General features: G+C 40.1%; 1 protein-coding gene across 3 annotated transcripts in view; it reads right to left on the bottom strand.

The window, feature by feature from the left end:
• Positions 1-14,144, bottom strand: part of LOC115223244 (mechanosensory protein 2) — a 111,317-nt gene that overhangs the window by 61,631 nt on the left and 35,542 nt on the right. Inside the window, exon 1 of one of the 3 annotated variants that reach the window (XM_029793741.2) lies at positions 7,278-7,585. The exons of the other annotated variants lie outside the window; for them this stretch is intronic. Within the exon in view, the coding sequence (XP_029649601.1) occupies positions 7,278-7,320 (43 nt within the window). The 5' untranslated portion in view covers positions 7,321-7,585. Of the gene's footprint in view, positions 1-7,277; positions 7,586-14,144 lie in introns of those variants that run through there. 3 annotated transcript variants of the gene reach the window in all.

The following is a 14,144-nucleotide window of genomic DNA, read 5'->3' as shown; positions in this document are numbered from 1 at the left end:
AGCAAAAATAGGTGAGAACCACTGGTTTAGACTAAAATTGGAATGCTAATTTCAAAACTACACTCAGGTTTCTTTTAACAGGTCAAATTTTTTTTCCTACAGCTTACTCTCTGAATAAGCACAACTGAGTAATAGAGCTGGTCAGCTGCTTTTATTATTTTATTGATAACACTGAGGAACATTTAAAAAATTTTTTAGTCATCTTGCTTTTTCCAATTAGTGCAACCTAATTTGATGGTGCTGGGTTCAGAAATACCCTATGAATTCCTGTTTAACAAAGTCATGATGTGATAGAAAATTTCTTTGTTTTTACCAAAAAAATCTTAATAATGTCATTCAATACAATACTGAAATAGGAAACCACCACAAACCAAATACTATTTTTCATTGTTAAACGGATTATATAAGATGTTCTATTACACATCTTAGGATAGGTATTTCTGTCAAGCTTCAGTTACTCAATGAGAACATAAACTCTGCTTTGTGTGAATAGCCAGTGTCACAACAGTCTCTTTCCAGAGACCAGCACTAGTCAGCCATCATGTTTGATTTCCATCTGCTTAGATGCCTACTTTCCATGGTCTCAATGTCATCTTTCTCCTTGCTCATCATTTATTGCATAATGATTTTCAAGAAGTAGTCCAGCAGACTGTAGCAGGAAATGCACTTTTACACTTCAAAACTGGTTAACAGGGCCTGCACAAGACTTTCACAATTTGATGACTTCCTACTTGCCAGGAAATCTGACACAAGTGCGACAAAAGCATTCCCTGCTTCCTTTTCAATGCCACACATGTTCTTCAAAAACTACTCATCCTGCAAGAACCATCAAATTTGTGGCTTGTCAAACACCAACCTTAAGTTTCTCACAACACAAAGTTTAAATGTTTGAAACAGTCACTGTCTCAGTATTTCAACAAGTTTTACATACTGAATGGGGTGCTCAGGTTTGTTTTGATCACCCAGTTTCATACCAAAGTAAGAAAGGTAAACTTTCTTCATAAAATCTGTGATTTTGTTTCGCTGCTTAGGTAAATAGTCAACGAAATACATTGGAGCAACTTTTAAATTTTCTCCTCTCATATCTGGGCATATTTCTTGACGTACAAAACAGTCATGACAGTTGTCACCTGGGAAAAGCATTTCCAGAATTATAAGTTCTAAAGTAAGCAAATGCAGATTTGTGATGGCAAAGTTCCATAAAGAGAATACATGCTGTAAAATTCTTTCTACAGTTCTTGGACCATACTTGACAAAAAGTGACCTCACAGTTAAAACATTATGGGTGCATTTAAAATGCCAATTTTCCTAAGAAATATTCAAAGGTTTGACAAATCATGTCTCACCTGGTTTGCAATGATAGTCACACTAGATCAAACACAGTATGGACATATCGGCAGACAAAATCCACAAATATGAGACGTGTATGATGCCAAGGACCTAGAAATGCTTTTTTTTTTAAATTCTTTTATTAACATTATTTTTAATATATCCTCCCAAAGAGCCTGAGGAACCTGCACAAAGTAGATGTAGGCATTTTTAAATCAAGGCTGGACCTCTTCCTGTCAAGAGTCCCAGATGAACCTACCTCACAGCAAGAGGTGCAAACGAGGGTGGCTAAATCAAACTCCATTCTTCACCAAGTGCCACATATTGGAGGAGGCTCTCAGTAACAACAGTGTAGCAAAACGGCAGTGCATCAGCATGGCCACAGCTCTGAGCTAAAGCTACAAAAAAACTGTCAAATTTTTCTCTTTTACTCTTTTATCTTTTACTTGTTTCAGTCATTTGACTGCGGCCATGCTGGAGCACGCCTTTAGTCGAGCAAATCGACCCCGGGACTTATTCTTTGTAAGCCCAGTACTTTATCTATCGGTTTCTTTTTGCCGAACCGCTAAATGACGGGGACATAAACACACCAGCATCGGTTGTCAAGCAATGCTAGGGGGACAACACAGACACACAAACACACACACACACACATATATATATATATATATATATACTCTTACTCTTTTACTTGTTTCAGTCATTTGACTGCGGCCATGCTGGAGCACCACCTTTTAGTACTTATTTTATCGGTCTCTTTTTGCCGAACCGCTAAGTGACGGGGACCTAAACACACCAGCATCGGTTGTCAAGCAATGCTAGGGGGACAAACACAGACACACAAACACACACACACATATACATATATATACATATATACGACAGGCTTCTTTCAGTTTCCGTCTACCAAATCCACTCACAAGGCATTGGTCGGCCCGGGGCTATAGCAGAAGACACTTGCCCAAGATGCCACGCAGTGGGACTGAACCCGCAACCGTGTGGTTGGTTAGCAAGCTACTTACCACACAGCCACTCCTATACATATATACGACGGGCTTCTTTCAGTTTCCATCTACCAAATCCACTCACAAGGCTTTGGTCGGCCCGAGGCTATAGTAGAAGATACTTGCTCAAGGTGCCACGCAGTGGGACTGAAAAAAAACATTTCCTGACGTCACCATGACATTTAAAACTGGTTAGGTTGAGAAGAATGAATATAGTTCAAACCTGATGCCTTTTATTTACTGATGATACTTAAATCATGACTTTTTGTTTTCACTTTTGTGGTTTCATTTACTTTAACCCTTTAGTGTTTAAACTGGCCAAATCCGGCCCAATATATTCTACATCTTTTATATTCAAACTGGCAATATCTAGCTTCTCACACCTAACCTACAATGCCATTCTAAAAATAAACAATCACATCATTGAAACCTCAAAGCTGTAAGATAATCCAGGATTAATCCAAAACAATTTGAGTGAAAAAGTATTACATTTAACAGAGTAATCTGAACACTAAAGGGTTAAATGATATTGAAAAACTATGTTTTCAAAGTTATGCCAAACTCAATACATGGGTCTGCATTTGATGAAGCCAAATCTATCCTTTGAAATGGTGACAATACCAGAAATGTTGAAAAATGGACATTTTAGTTTGTGAAATATCTTGACGTGATAGAGAGCAAAATGGATTTCAATTTCAAAATCAGCACCCCAAAATTACTAGGCAACACAAACGACGTTTCCTGGTGTAATTTATCTTATCTTATAGAGATAAAAGGAAAATGCGTTGGAGACAAATTAAAAATGGACAGAAAGAAAAAAACAGAAAAGCAGGAAAGAGAGTTTACGAATTTTTTTTTTATCTTTTACTTGTTTCAGTCATTAGACTGCGGCCATGCTGAAGAACCACCGAGTGAGGTTCAGTCGAAAAAAATTAACCTCTAATACATAGTTTTTTTGAAGTCTGGCACTTATTCAATCAGTCTCTCCTTTTGCCGAACGGCTAGCCTACATGGACGTAAACAAACCAGCACCCGTTGCCAAGCGGTGAGGGCAAGCAAATATAAACACAAACACATACGAGGGGTGCTGAAAAGTTCCCGGCGTTGGTTAAAAGGGATCTTTTCGGTTTCAACGGCAGTTTTTAACATAATTTCTAGGTAACTAAATTTTCAACTTCGTATACTGGTAGAATGTGTTTATAAAACATCTTTTTCTCTTGGTTTTATTGAGAACATTCTATAGTTTGTAAGATATTTGTGTTTTTTTCTTCAATTTCTGTAATTTCAACCAATCAATGACGTCTATTGAGGTAAAAACATTCTGTGCCGTATGAATATGTCCCTCGTTTATGAAACAGATTGGGTTTATTTACATTTCTGAAGAGAAAAAGATACCCTTCCCCCCACCCCTAACCCTAAAACAGATTGAAATGCAATAGATCGATACTAAGGTCATAATTATGGGTGACAATTTCATATGACACCGCTAGAAAAAACTGCCGTTCAAACCGAAAAGATCCGGTAAAAGAAAATACAAGGGGATCAGTTAAGATTTTACCCAACATATTCCCCTCTCAGATTCAAACGCTTATTGCAACGGTCCTTTAGCTTTTCTAAAGGACCTGTAAAAGAACTCGGAAGGTTGGGCCTCCAGGCAGGCCTTTCGTGACACCCTTAAAGCCAGGAACTTTTCAGCACTCTGTGTGTGTGTGTGTGTGTGTGTGTGTGTGTGTGTGTCGTTTGTAAAAAAAAAACATAAATCCGAAAGAAGAAGCACATTCTAAGATGTAGAGCAGTATATATTAAAAATGGGTAAGGCCGGTTTATGAGATTAACTTAGGTTTCTGGTCCTTTTAAGAGGTTTTTGGGATCTGACGATACGCCATAAAGCTAAACCCTTTATGGACGGGAAACCTAAGGTAATCCCATAAACCAGCCTTCCCCATTTTTTAATATATATACATATAAGGCGGCGAGCTGGCAGAAACGTTAGCACGCCGGGCGAAATGCTTAGTGGTATTTCGTCTGCCGCTACGTTCTGAGTTCAATTTCCGCCGAGGTCGACTTTGCCTTTCATCCTTTCGGGGTCGATTAAATAAGTACCAGTTACGCACTGGGGTCGATATAATCGACTTAATCCGTTTGTCTGTCCTTGTTTGTCCTCTCTGTGTTTAGCCCCTTGTGGGTGGTAAAGAAATAGGTATTTCGTCTGTCTTTACGTTCTGAGTTCAAATTCCGCCGAGGTCGACTTTGCCGTTCATCCTTTCGGGATCAATAAATTAAGTAGTAGTTACATACTGGAGTCGATCTAATTGACTGCCCCCTCCCCAAAAATTTCGGCCCTTATATATATATATATAATATATATATATATATAATATATATATATACATACATACACACACACACATACATACATACATACACACGACGAGCATTCAGTTTCCGTTTACTTCACTCGCAAGGCAGTGGTCGACCCAGGGTTATATAGTTAGAAGACACTCAAAGTGCCGTGAAGTGGAACTGAACAAGAGACTACGTGGCCGCCAAGCGAGCTTCTTAACTATGCAGCCAATACCTAAGTAGAACACTTTTTTTTTTCCTTTAGAAAACAAACGCAGTCAACAATAAACAAAGAAAATGAGACATTTACAGAAAGGTGAAAAAGCATGGCACAACTAATTATAATTTTATTAGTATTACCCCTACAAAGAGAGAGAGAGAAACAGAGCGGAGAAATATGGAGAGGAGAGAGAGAGAGAGAGGGAGTGCTAGAGAAGGGGTAGTGAGAAAATATCGGGTTGTGAGATAAATTTGTTCGCTTTTTTCACCCCCCTTGAGAACCTTCGCGTTAAAAGTATTTTTTATGTCAATTCAAATAACATAGCTAAGTTTTATGTGTGTCTTTTTTGCTACAGTTCTAATCTTTCCATAACAACTTTTCTCCGTGTTTATTTTTTCAATTTAACTCAATTCTTCAAACGTTCGACGTAGGTGTGCTACGAGAAGAAAAAAAAATAGTAGTAATAAAACGAAATTATCTGACAACCCAATTATATATATTTAGAGTTCGTGTAGTTTTTCAAGCATCGTGTAGAAAGGGTTGCCGACCGTGATTGTTTACTAGGGGTCCTGTTACCATAATAATAATAATAATAATAATAATAATAATAATGATATATACATAATTATAGAAAAACAAATGATAATGTTAAGTTGTAAGTAGATAGTGTGTTCGTGTGTGTGTGTGTGTGTGTGTGTGTGTGCGTGAAACAGATTTACTTGTCTAACAAGTATCGTAACATGTCAATGAAAATAGCTTTGCGCTTTCAGAGCGTTTTTGTGATACTTGTAAAAAATTTACCTTTAAAGTTACTCAAATATTATCGGGACCCCCACCCCCTCCTATCCGTGCCGTTGGTTATTCTCTGGGAGAATATGTATGTACACAAAATCCACCGAAACGCTGCCTAAGTTTTTAAACACACGCATACACACACTTCAACAAAAATTACGCGGCCGCTAGAAATAGCTGTCAAATCTCTCTTACATAAAAAAAAAAAAAAGATGATGATAATAAAATGTAAGACATTAGTATAACCTAAAGTTTAAGAGAAGGAAGCTAAATTTTCAAAATGGAAAATAATTTAGTTGATTCTTTTGCAGATTTAAAAAGAAAAAAAGTTTAAATTTAGAAAGAAAAAAGTTTGTGGTTAGTTTTTGAGTGAGGATTACGTAATGACATTTAATAATATTCAAAATTTTTGTTTCAAACAGGAGCTTAGCTATGATTACATATCATTGAAAGTTTTAAAATCGGACAAATATGTATGTGATGTGTGTGGTAAAAAGCTTGCTTCCCAACCACACGGTTCTGCGTTCAGTCTCACTGTGCGACAAGTGTCTTCTACTACTATAGCCTCGGGCTGACCCAAATTCTTATGGGTGGATTTGGTAAACGGAAATTGAAAGCCCGTGATGTATGTGCGTTCCATCACCGCTTGACAACCAGTGAGGGTGTGTTTACGTTTGAGTCCCTATAACTTAACAGTTCGGCATAAGTGACCGATAGAATAAGTCCCAAGCTTAAAAATATATATATTGGAGTCGATTCGATCGACTAACATTTCTTCTAGGCAGTGCTCCAGCGTGGCCGCAGACTGATACAAGTAAAAGAAAGACACACACACACACACACACGTAGTTTTTGCACAACCCAACTTCTTTTTAAATTGTGTTCTAGCTGCAACCCTCACGTCTTCTCGGCGCAATCAAGGCCGCCCTAGCAGTATTATAGGCCCCTTTGACAAATCAATGCCCTGGGCACTATGATGGTTATTTCATGATAGTAACAAGCAAAACATACATAGATCAGAAATGAGGCCGCTAGACATGCTATAGACTCCCTAACAAATTGCCCACTGCGACCGTACCTTAAGACATTAGGTCACGTAATTTGTTTCGTGTTCCATGTTCCCCTCTCACCTCCGCTGGGACTTTGTTTCCTCGTAACTTATTTACTTTTGCGCAATCGCAAAGAACTCAAACATCTTATTTTCTAATTTGAAAAATTTTCGGCTATCGATGCTTGATGCACACAGGAACACAATATTCGCGCAAATAATATAGGGTGGTCTTAGCTAGATTGTCTTTGGTAAGAGACGTTCGCTGGATCAGGACCGTCCTAGGCCTAAACAACAACATATAAACATAGCACACACACATATACACAGAGATAGGCTCGGTCTATGGTTTATTACAATGTCTTGGAGAAAATAAAATAAAATAAAATGAAAAAAAGGAATGGAATAGATTTCGTAACAGGGTCCCTGACGAAATCTATTCCAAACAAGGACCAAAAAGCAACAAAAACAGGGAAACATACCAACATATATGTACATGTGTATTATAAAGTAGGAATTTTTTTTTTTTTTTTTTTTTTACCTTCACTCACAATGACTGAATCCATTTTCAATTCGTTCGACATCGTTGCCACAAGAGAAACTTCCTGACCAAACTCTGAAATTCCGGTTTGAGTTGCCGTTGTTATTTAGTTATGTGTACGCGTGTGGGTGTGAGTGTATAGATTGCTTGTCTCTTACACGTCTCTGCTAGTCTCAAAACTTTCTGCACGTTTAGTATTCACTGTCTCCTCTCTTCATACACACATACATATAAATATGTGTGTATACATATATACAGCTACTCTGTTTGACACACTTTATATACAGCCTGCATATTTATCACGTATGTATTATGCATTAGGGCTGTGTTATCGCGCACACGCGCACACACATAGAAAGGCAAGGGGAGGCATGTTTGGGGGAAATAGGAAGAGGAGAGCGAGTGAGAGTGAAGTTGGGTGAGAAAAGAGAGGGAGGAGTTAAACATCTACATTCACAAAGTGAGTGAATGGGTGAGAGAGAGGGAGGGAGAGGGAGGGAAATTGTTTGAGAATCAGATAGTATGTGTGTATGTGCCTATACATACACAAACACAGAGAAACACACACCCATATACATACATATATATATATATAGAGGGAAGTGGGGTAAGTGGAGGAGGAGGCTATGCATTTTTGAGTAGCAGGCGGAGAAGATATGAAAAAGGTAGATCAGAGAGACATACACACGTATACAAAGGTAAAACGAGGGGACATCTACCCGCTTGATCAAGTCGGGAGCCTACCGTCTTCTTTTAACGACAGGACACGTTTCATAAATGATATCACACATACGTACACCTCAACCGACATGATGGTCACGGTCTGAATGCCTTTTGCCAACAGGTCTAGCCAACTCAGTATTGGCCCAGGGCTAAACAGCAATGACAAGCGAGGCAACAATAGACATAAAGAAATCATTCTCTCTCTCATCTTATGGATCTTTTCGGTTTGAACGGCAGTTTTTTTCTAGCAGTGTCATATGAAATTGTCACCCATAATTATGACCCTAGTATCGATCTATTGCATTTCAATCTGTTTTAGGGTTAGGGGGAAGGGTATCTTTTTTTCTTTAGAAATGTAAATAAACCCAATCTGTTTCTTAAACGAGGGACATATTCATACGGCACAGAATGTTTTTTTTTACCTCAATAGACGTCAGTGATTGGTTGAAATTGCAGAAATTGAAGAAAAAAGACAACAAATATCTTACAAACCATAGAATTTTCTCAATAAAGCTAAGAGAAAAATATGTTTTATAAACACATTCTACCAGTATACGAAGTTTAAAATTTTTTAGTTACCTCGAAATTATGTTAAAAACTGCCGTTCAAACCGAAAAGGTCCCATCTTATCTTATATTTCAGTCATCAGGCTGCGGTCATGCTGGGGCACTGCCATGAAGAAATTTTAGTCGAATAAATCGACCCCAATACTTTTTTTGCTAGTCTGGTACTTATTCTATCGGTCTTTTTTTTTTTTGGCCTACCGCTAAGTTACGTGGATTGAACATACCAACACCGGTTGCCAATGAAACATGTCCTGTCGTTAAAAGACGGTAGGCTCCCGACTTGTACCTTGATCAAGGGCATAGGTATTCCCTCGTTTTACCTTTGAGGGCGACAAAATACTGGCGTGCGCGCACAGACACACACACAGACATATATTTATTTATATATATTTATAAGTAATGTATAGATAAGCAAGTTAGGCAGGTCAATGTACGAAGTGTATCAAATAACATACAAAAACATGCATATGTTTACATACAAAGAAGTCCGACCTACATAGAATAGAAATGATATCGAGAATTAAAGTAGTTGAAGAAAGTGGCTGTGCGGTAAGTAGTTTGCCTACCAACCATGTGGTTCCGGGTTCAGTCCCATTGCGTGGCAACTTGGGCCGACAAAATACTTGAGTGGATTTGGTAGACGGAAACTGAAAGAAGCTCGTTGTATATGTATATATATATATATATATATATATATATATCGTGTCGATGGCACGTAAAAAGCACCCACTACACTCACGGAGTGGTTGGCGTTCGGAAGGGCATCCAGCTGTAGAAACACTGCCAAATCAGACTGGGGCCTGGTGCAGCCTCCTGGCTTCCCAGACCCCGGACGAACCGTCCAACCCATGCTACCATGGAAAACGGACGTTAAACGATGATGATGATACACATACACACATGCTTGACAACCGACGTTGGTGTGTTTATGTCACTGTAACTTAGCGGTTCGGCAAAAGAGACCAATAGAATAAGTACTAGGCTTACAAAAAAATAGTCCTGGGATCGATTTGTTAGACTAAATGCGGTGCTCCAGCATGACCGCAGCCAAATGACCGAAACAAACAAAAGAACAACCGCTTTACTTCTTGATATCATATATACATTTTTTTGTATTTGATATCTCTTATTATACTTTGTATACTGACCTGCCCAACTTGCTTGTCCTTACATTTACTCCTCTGCCCGCTCAAGTTAAACCTCTTGAGCACTACGAGTGTATTCCCGGAACCGCGTGGTTGGGAAACAGGCTTCTTTCCACACACCCACGCTGCGCCTATTACGGAAAAAATAAAGTCACATTCCCCGGAAGTTTCAAGAAAATACCTATTTTATTTGTTTCACTCATTTGAATGTAGCTATGCTGGAGAAGTGCTTTTTGCTTGAATCCTTATCAGGACCGGCCCTAAGGTTGCTGGCGCCCCGGACAAGCTTAACTTCGGCGTGTACAAGCTGATGATTGTAGAAATTTCCTTGTCTTTATCACGCCCTCTTTGGCGTCACCTAGCACATGGCGCCTCGGGCGACTGGTCGAGTTGCTGGTACCGTGGGCCGGCCTCGAGTCTTATTCTATCGGTCAGTTTTGCCGTACTACTGTGTGGGCGCACGCACGACGCGATTCCACACAGTTTCCGTCTACCAAATTTACACGCAAGGCATCGGTCGGCCTTCTATAAAGGATGCTTGACCAAGGTGCCGCGCAGTGGGACTGAACTCGAAACCACGCGGCTGCAAAGCGACCTTCTTAATCACACAGCTATGCTTGCGTTTAGCCCATCCCCTCACTATATACATACGTGTGGGTGTGGGGGGGGCGTTTTAACTGTGTAGAAAACAAGACAGACAGTTGAGGGAATAACAAGCAAGTATGGATGGATGGAAGCACTCCGTCGGTTACGATGACGAGGGTTCCGGTTGATCCGATCAACGGAACAGCCTACTCGTGAAATTAACGTGTAAGTGGCTGAGCACTCCACAGACACGTGTACCCTTAACGTAGTTCTCGGGGATATTCAGCGTGACACAGAGAGTGACAAGGTTGGCCCTTTGAAATACAGGTACAACAGAAACAGGAAGTAAGAGTGAGAGAAAGTTGTGATGAAAGAGTACAGCAGGGTTCGCCACCATCCCCTGCCAGAGCCTCGTGGAGCTTTAGGTGTTTTCGCTCAATAAACACTCACAACGCCCGGTCTGGGAATCTAAACCGCGAGTCCGCTGCCCTAACCACTGGGCCATTGCGCCTCCACAAACAAGCAAGTATATTAGTCTGGCGCTCGGCAAAAATGGAGTCATATGCATGCATATATACATACAGTGAAGGCGCATGGCTCAGTGGTTAAAGCGTCGAGCGCACAATCATTAGATTGTGAGTTCGACTCCCGGCCCGGGCTGTGTTCTTGAGCAAGACACTTTATTTCATAGTGTTCCAGTTCACTCAGCTGTAGAAATGAGCCGCAACGTAACTGGTGCCAAGCTGTATCAGTGTTTTCCTTTCCCTTGGATAACATCGGTGGCATGGAAAAGGGAAGCTGGTATGCATGGGCGAGTTGGCAGAAACGTTAGCACGCCGGGCAAAATGCTTAGCAGTATTTCGCCTGCCGCTACGTTCTGAGTTCAAATTCCGCCGAGGTCGACTTTGCCTTTCATCCTTTCGGAGTCGATAAATTAAGTACCAGTTACGCACTGGGGTCGTTATATTCGACTTAATTCGTTTATCTGTCCTTGTTTGTCCCGTCTGTGTTTAGCCCCTTGTGGGTAGTAAAGAAATAATAATAATTATTATTATTATTTAGGGTGGCGAGTTGGCAGAAACGTTAGCACGCCGGGCAAAATGCTTAGCGGTATTTCGCCTGCCGCTACGTTCTGAGTTCAAATTCCGCCGAGGTCGACTTTGCCTTTCATCCTTTCGGAGTCGATAAATTAAGTACCAGTTACGCACTGGGGTCGTTATAATCGACTTAATTCGTTTATCTGTCCTTGTTTGTCCCGTCTGTGTTTAGCCCCTTGTGGGTAGTAAAGAAATAGGTATGCATGGGCGACTGCTGGTCTTCCATAAACAACCTTGCCCGAGCTTGTGCCTCGGAGAACTTTCTAGGTTCAATCCCATGGTCATTCTTTACTCTTTTACATACATCTCTTCAGATTACGAATTCGGGTTTATACCTGGGTTATATAACAACACGCTGTCTAAATACCAATCATGAGAAATTAGGCTTCCCAAAACCAGAAAGGAGAAAGCTGTTTCGAAGACTACAGGACTGTAAAAATATGTAAAACTTTCCAGAAGTTTATCATTTATATATATATGAGCATGCCTAGATTTGCAACTAAATGCATGAGAATACATGCATGCATGCATACACACATATATACACACACACACACATATACACATACATACATACATATATACATACATACGTGCACACATGCATACATACGTGCATACGTACATACATACGCGCATGCATGCATACATACATACGCGCATGCATGCATACATACATACGCGCATGCATGCATACATACATACGCGCATGCATGCATACATACATACGCGCATGCATGCATACATACATACGCGCATGCATACATACATACATACGCGCATGCATACATACATACATACATACGCGCATGCATACATACATACATACGTGCATGCATACATACATACATACGTGCATGCATACATACATACATACATACGTGCATGCATACATACATACATACATACATACATACATACGTGCATGCATACGTGCATACATGCATACATACCCTGTTAATGTTGAAATGCCAATGAAGAAGCCTTGGATCTAGGTTAGAAACCGGCTCTTTCTTGGCAAGAAATCCCGAAATAAAACTGATGCAATACAATATAGATAACTGTATTTCATACATATGATTAGTCTGAGGTGAAAGATCAAATCCTGCAGGAAGTGTGTGTGTGTGATTATGTTCAGTTGACACAGTTGAAAGATAAAAAAATTTTTTAATAAATCTTGTGATTAGGAGGAAAGAGGAGAGTGAGTGACACACACACACACACACACACACACACACACACACAGGCGTGCACTCTGAAACTACATTATGGAAGCAATGTCACGGGATGCAAACTCACATATTCCTCCACAAGCAAAAACTCCTACGTATATCTATCTCTCTATACAAACATGAACTTAACGTACAGCTCACAAGCACACACACACTTTTATCACAGCGTGCACAAAACAAACCCACGCATGTGTCAACCAATCGCACTCGAACAAACACACACAACATCATTAATACATTTTCAGTACTGATTCGAAGTTTTGACACAAGGCCAGCAATTCTGGGGGAGGGTGTACGATTACATCGATCTCCTGTGTTCTGCTGGTACTTATTTCATCGACCCCGAAAGTATGAAAAGAGAAAGTCAACCCCGGCGGAATTTGAACCCAGAACGTAAAGACGCTAAGCATTTTACCCGGCGTGTTAACGATTCTGCCAGCTCGCCCGCCTTAAGAAGTTTGCTTTCGAACATGGTTCCGGGTTCGGTCCCACTGCGTGGCATCTTGGGAATGTGTCTTCTACTATAGCCTTGTGAGAGAACTCGGCAGACGGAAACTGAAAGAAGCCCGTCAAGTGTGTGTGTGTGTGTGTTTTTTTTTACGCCCCACCACTACTTGACAACCGGTGTTGGTGTGTTTACGTCCAAATGGGACGGATAGAAAAAAAGCATCAGGTTTTACAAAAAAAAACTTAAATACTGGGGTCGATTCGTTCGATTAAAAGTCATATCTATACAATCACCTACAAACAAGCGTATATCTATTCTACAGAGACACATATTCTTTTACTTGTTTCAGTCATTTGACTGCGGCCATGCTGGAACACCACCTTTAGTTGAAGAAATCGACCCTTGGACTTATTCTTTGTAAGCCTAGTACTTATTCTATTGGTCCTTTTGCCAAACCACTAAGTTACAGGGACATAAACACACCAACATCGATGGGGAATAACACAATAACACACACTCATATATATATATATATACGACAGGCTTCTTTCAGTTTCCGTCTACCAAATCCACTCACAAGGCATTGGTCGGCCCGAGACTATAGTAGAAGACACTTGCCCAAGATGCCACGTAGTGGGACTGAACCTGGAACCATGTGGTTGGTAAGCAAGCTACTTACCACACAGCCACTCCTGCACCACACACTCATAACAATAGACGAAAACAAACAAAAGACAAATCCATCAAACGTAACAGCACGCGAACAACCACACCTAAATCCATCCACACGACCACACACGAAGCACGTAGAGTCATTTTTAATTAATCAGTAAGAAATAAAAAGAGAGACAAAGAGTGATAACGTCAATGGCGATCGCGCTCTATCACTGTCTGGCAGACGATGGCGTTTAACCCTTTCGCATTACTCTGCCAAACGTGATGCTTATTTATTTACATTGTTTTGAATTAGCCTTTGCCAGTTTTAACGTAAAACAAACAGGTAGAATATATATTTGAGCCGAATTTGGTCAGTTTTAAACGTTAAAGAGTTGAAGTGAATGACAGTAGATT

This window comes from Octopus sinensis, linkage group LG22 (assembly GCF_006345805.1).
Source record: "Octopus sinensis linkage group LG22, ASM634580v1, whole genome shotgun sequence".
In the NCBI taxonomy this organism is placed as follows: Eukaryota; Metazoa; Mollusca; class Cephalopoda; order Octopoda; family Octopodidae; genus Octopus; species Octopus sinensis.
Note: the sequence above shows the minus strand (reverse complement) of the source record. Positions and strands in the feature narration are given on the sequence as shown.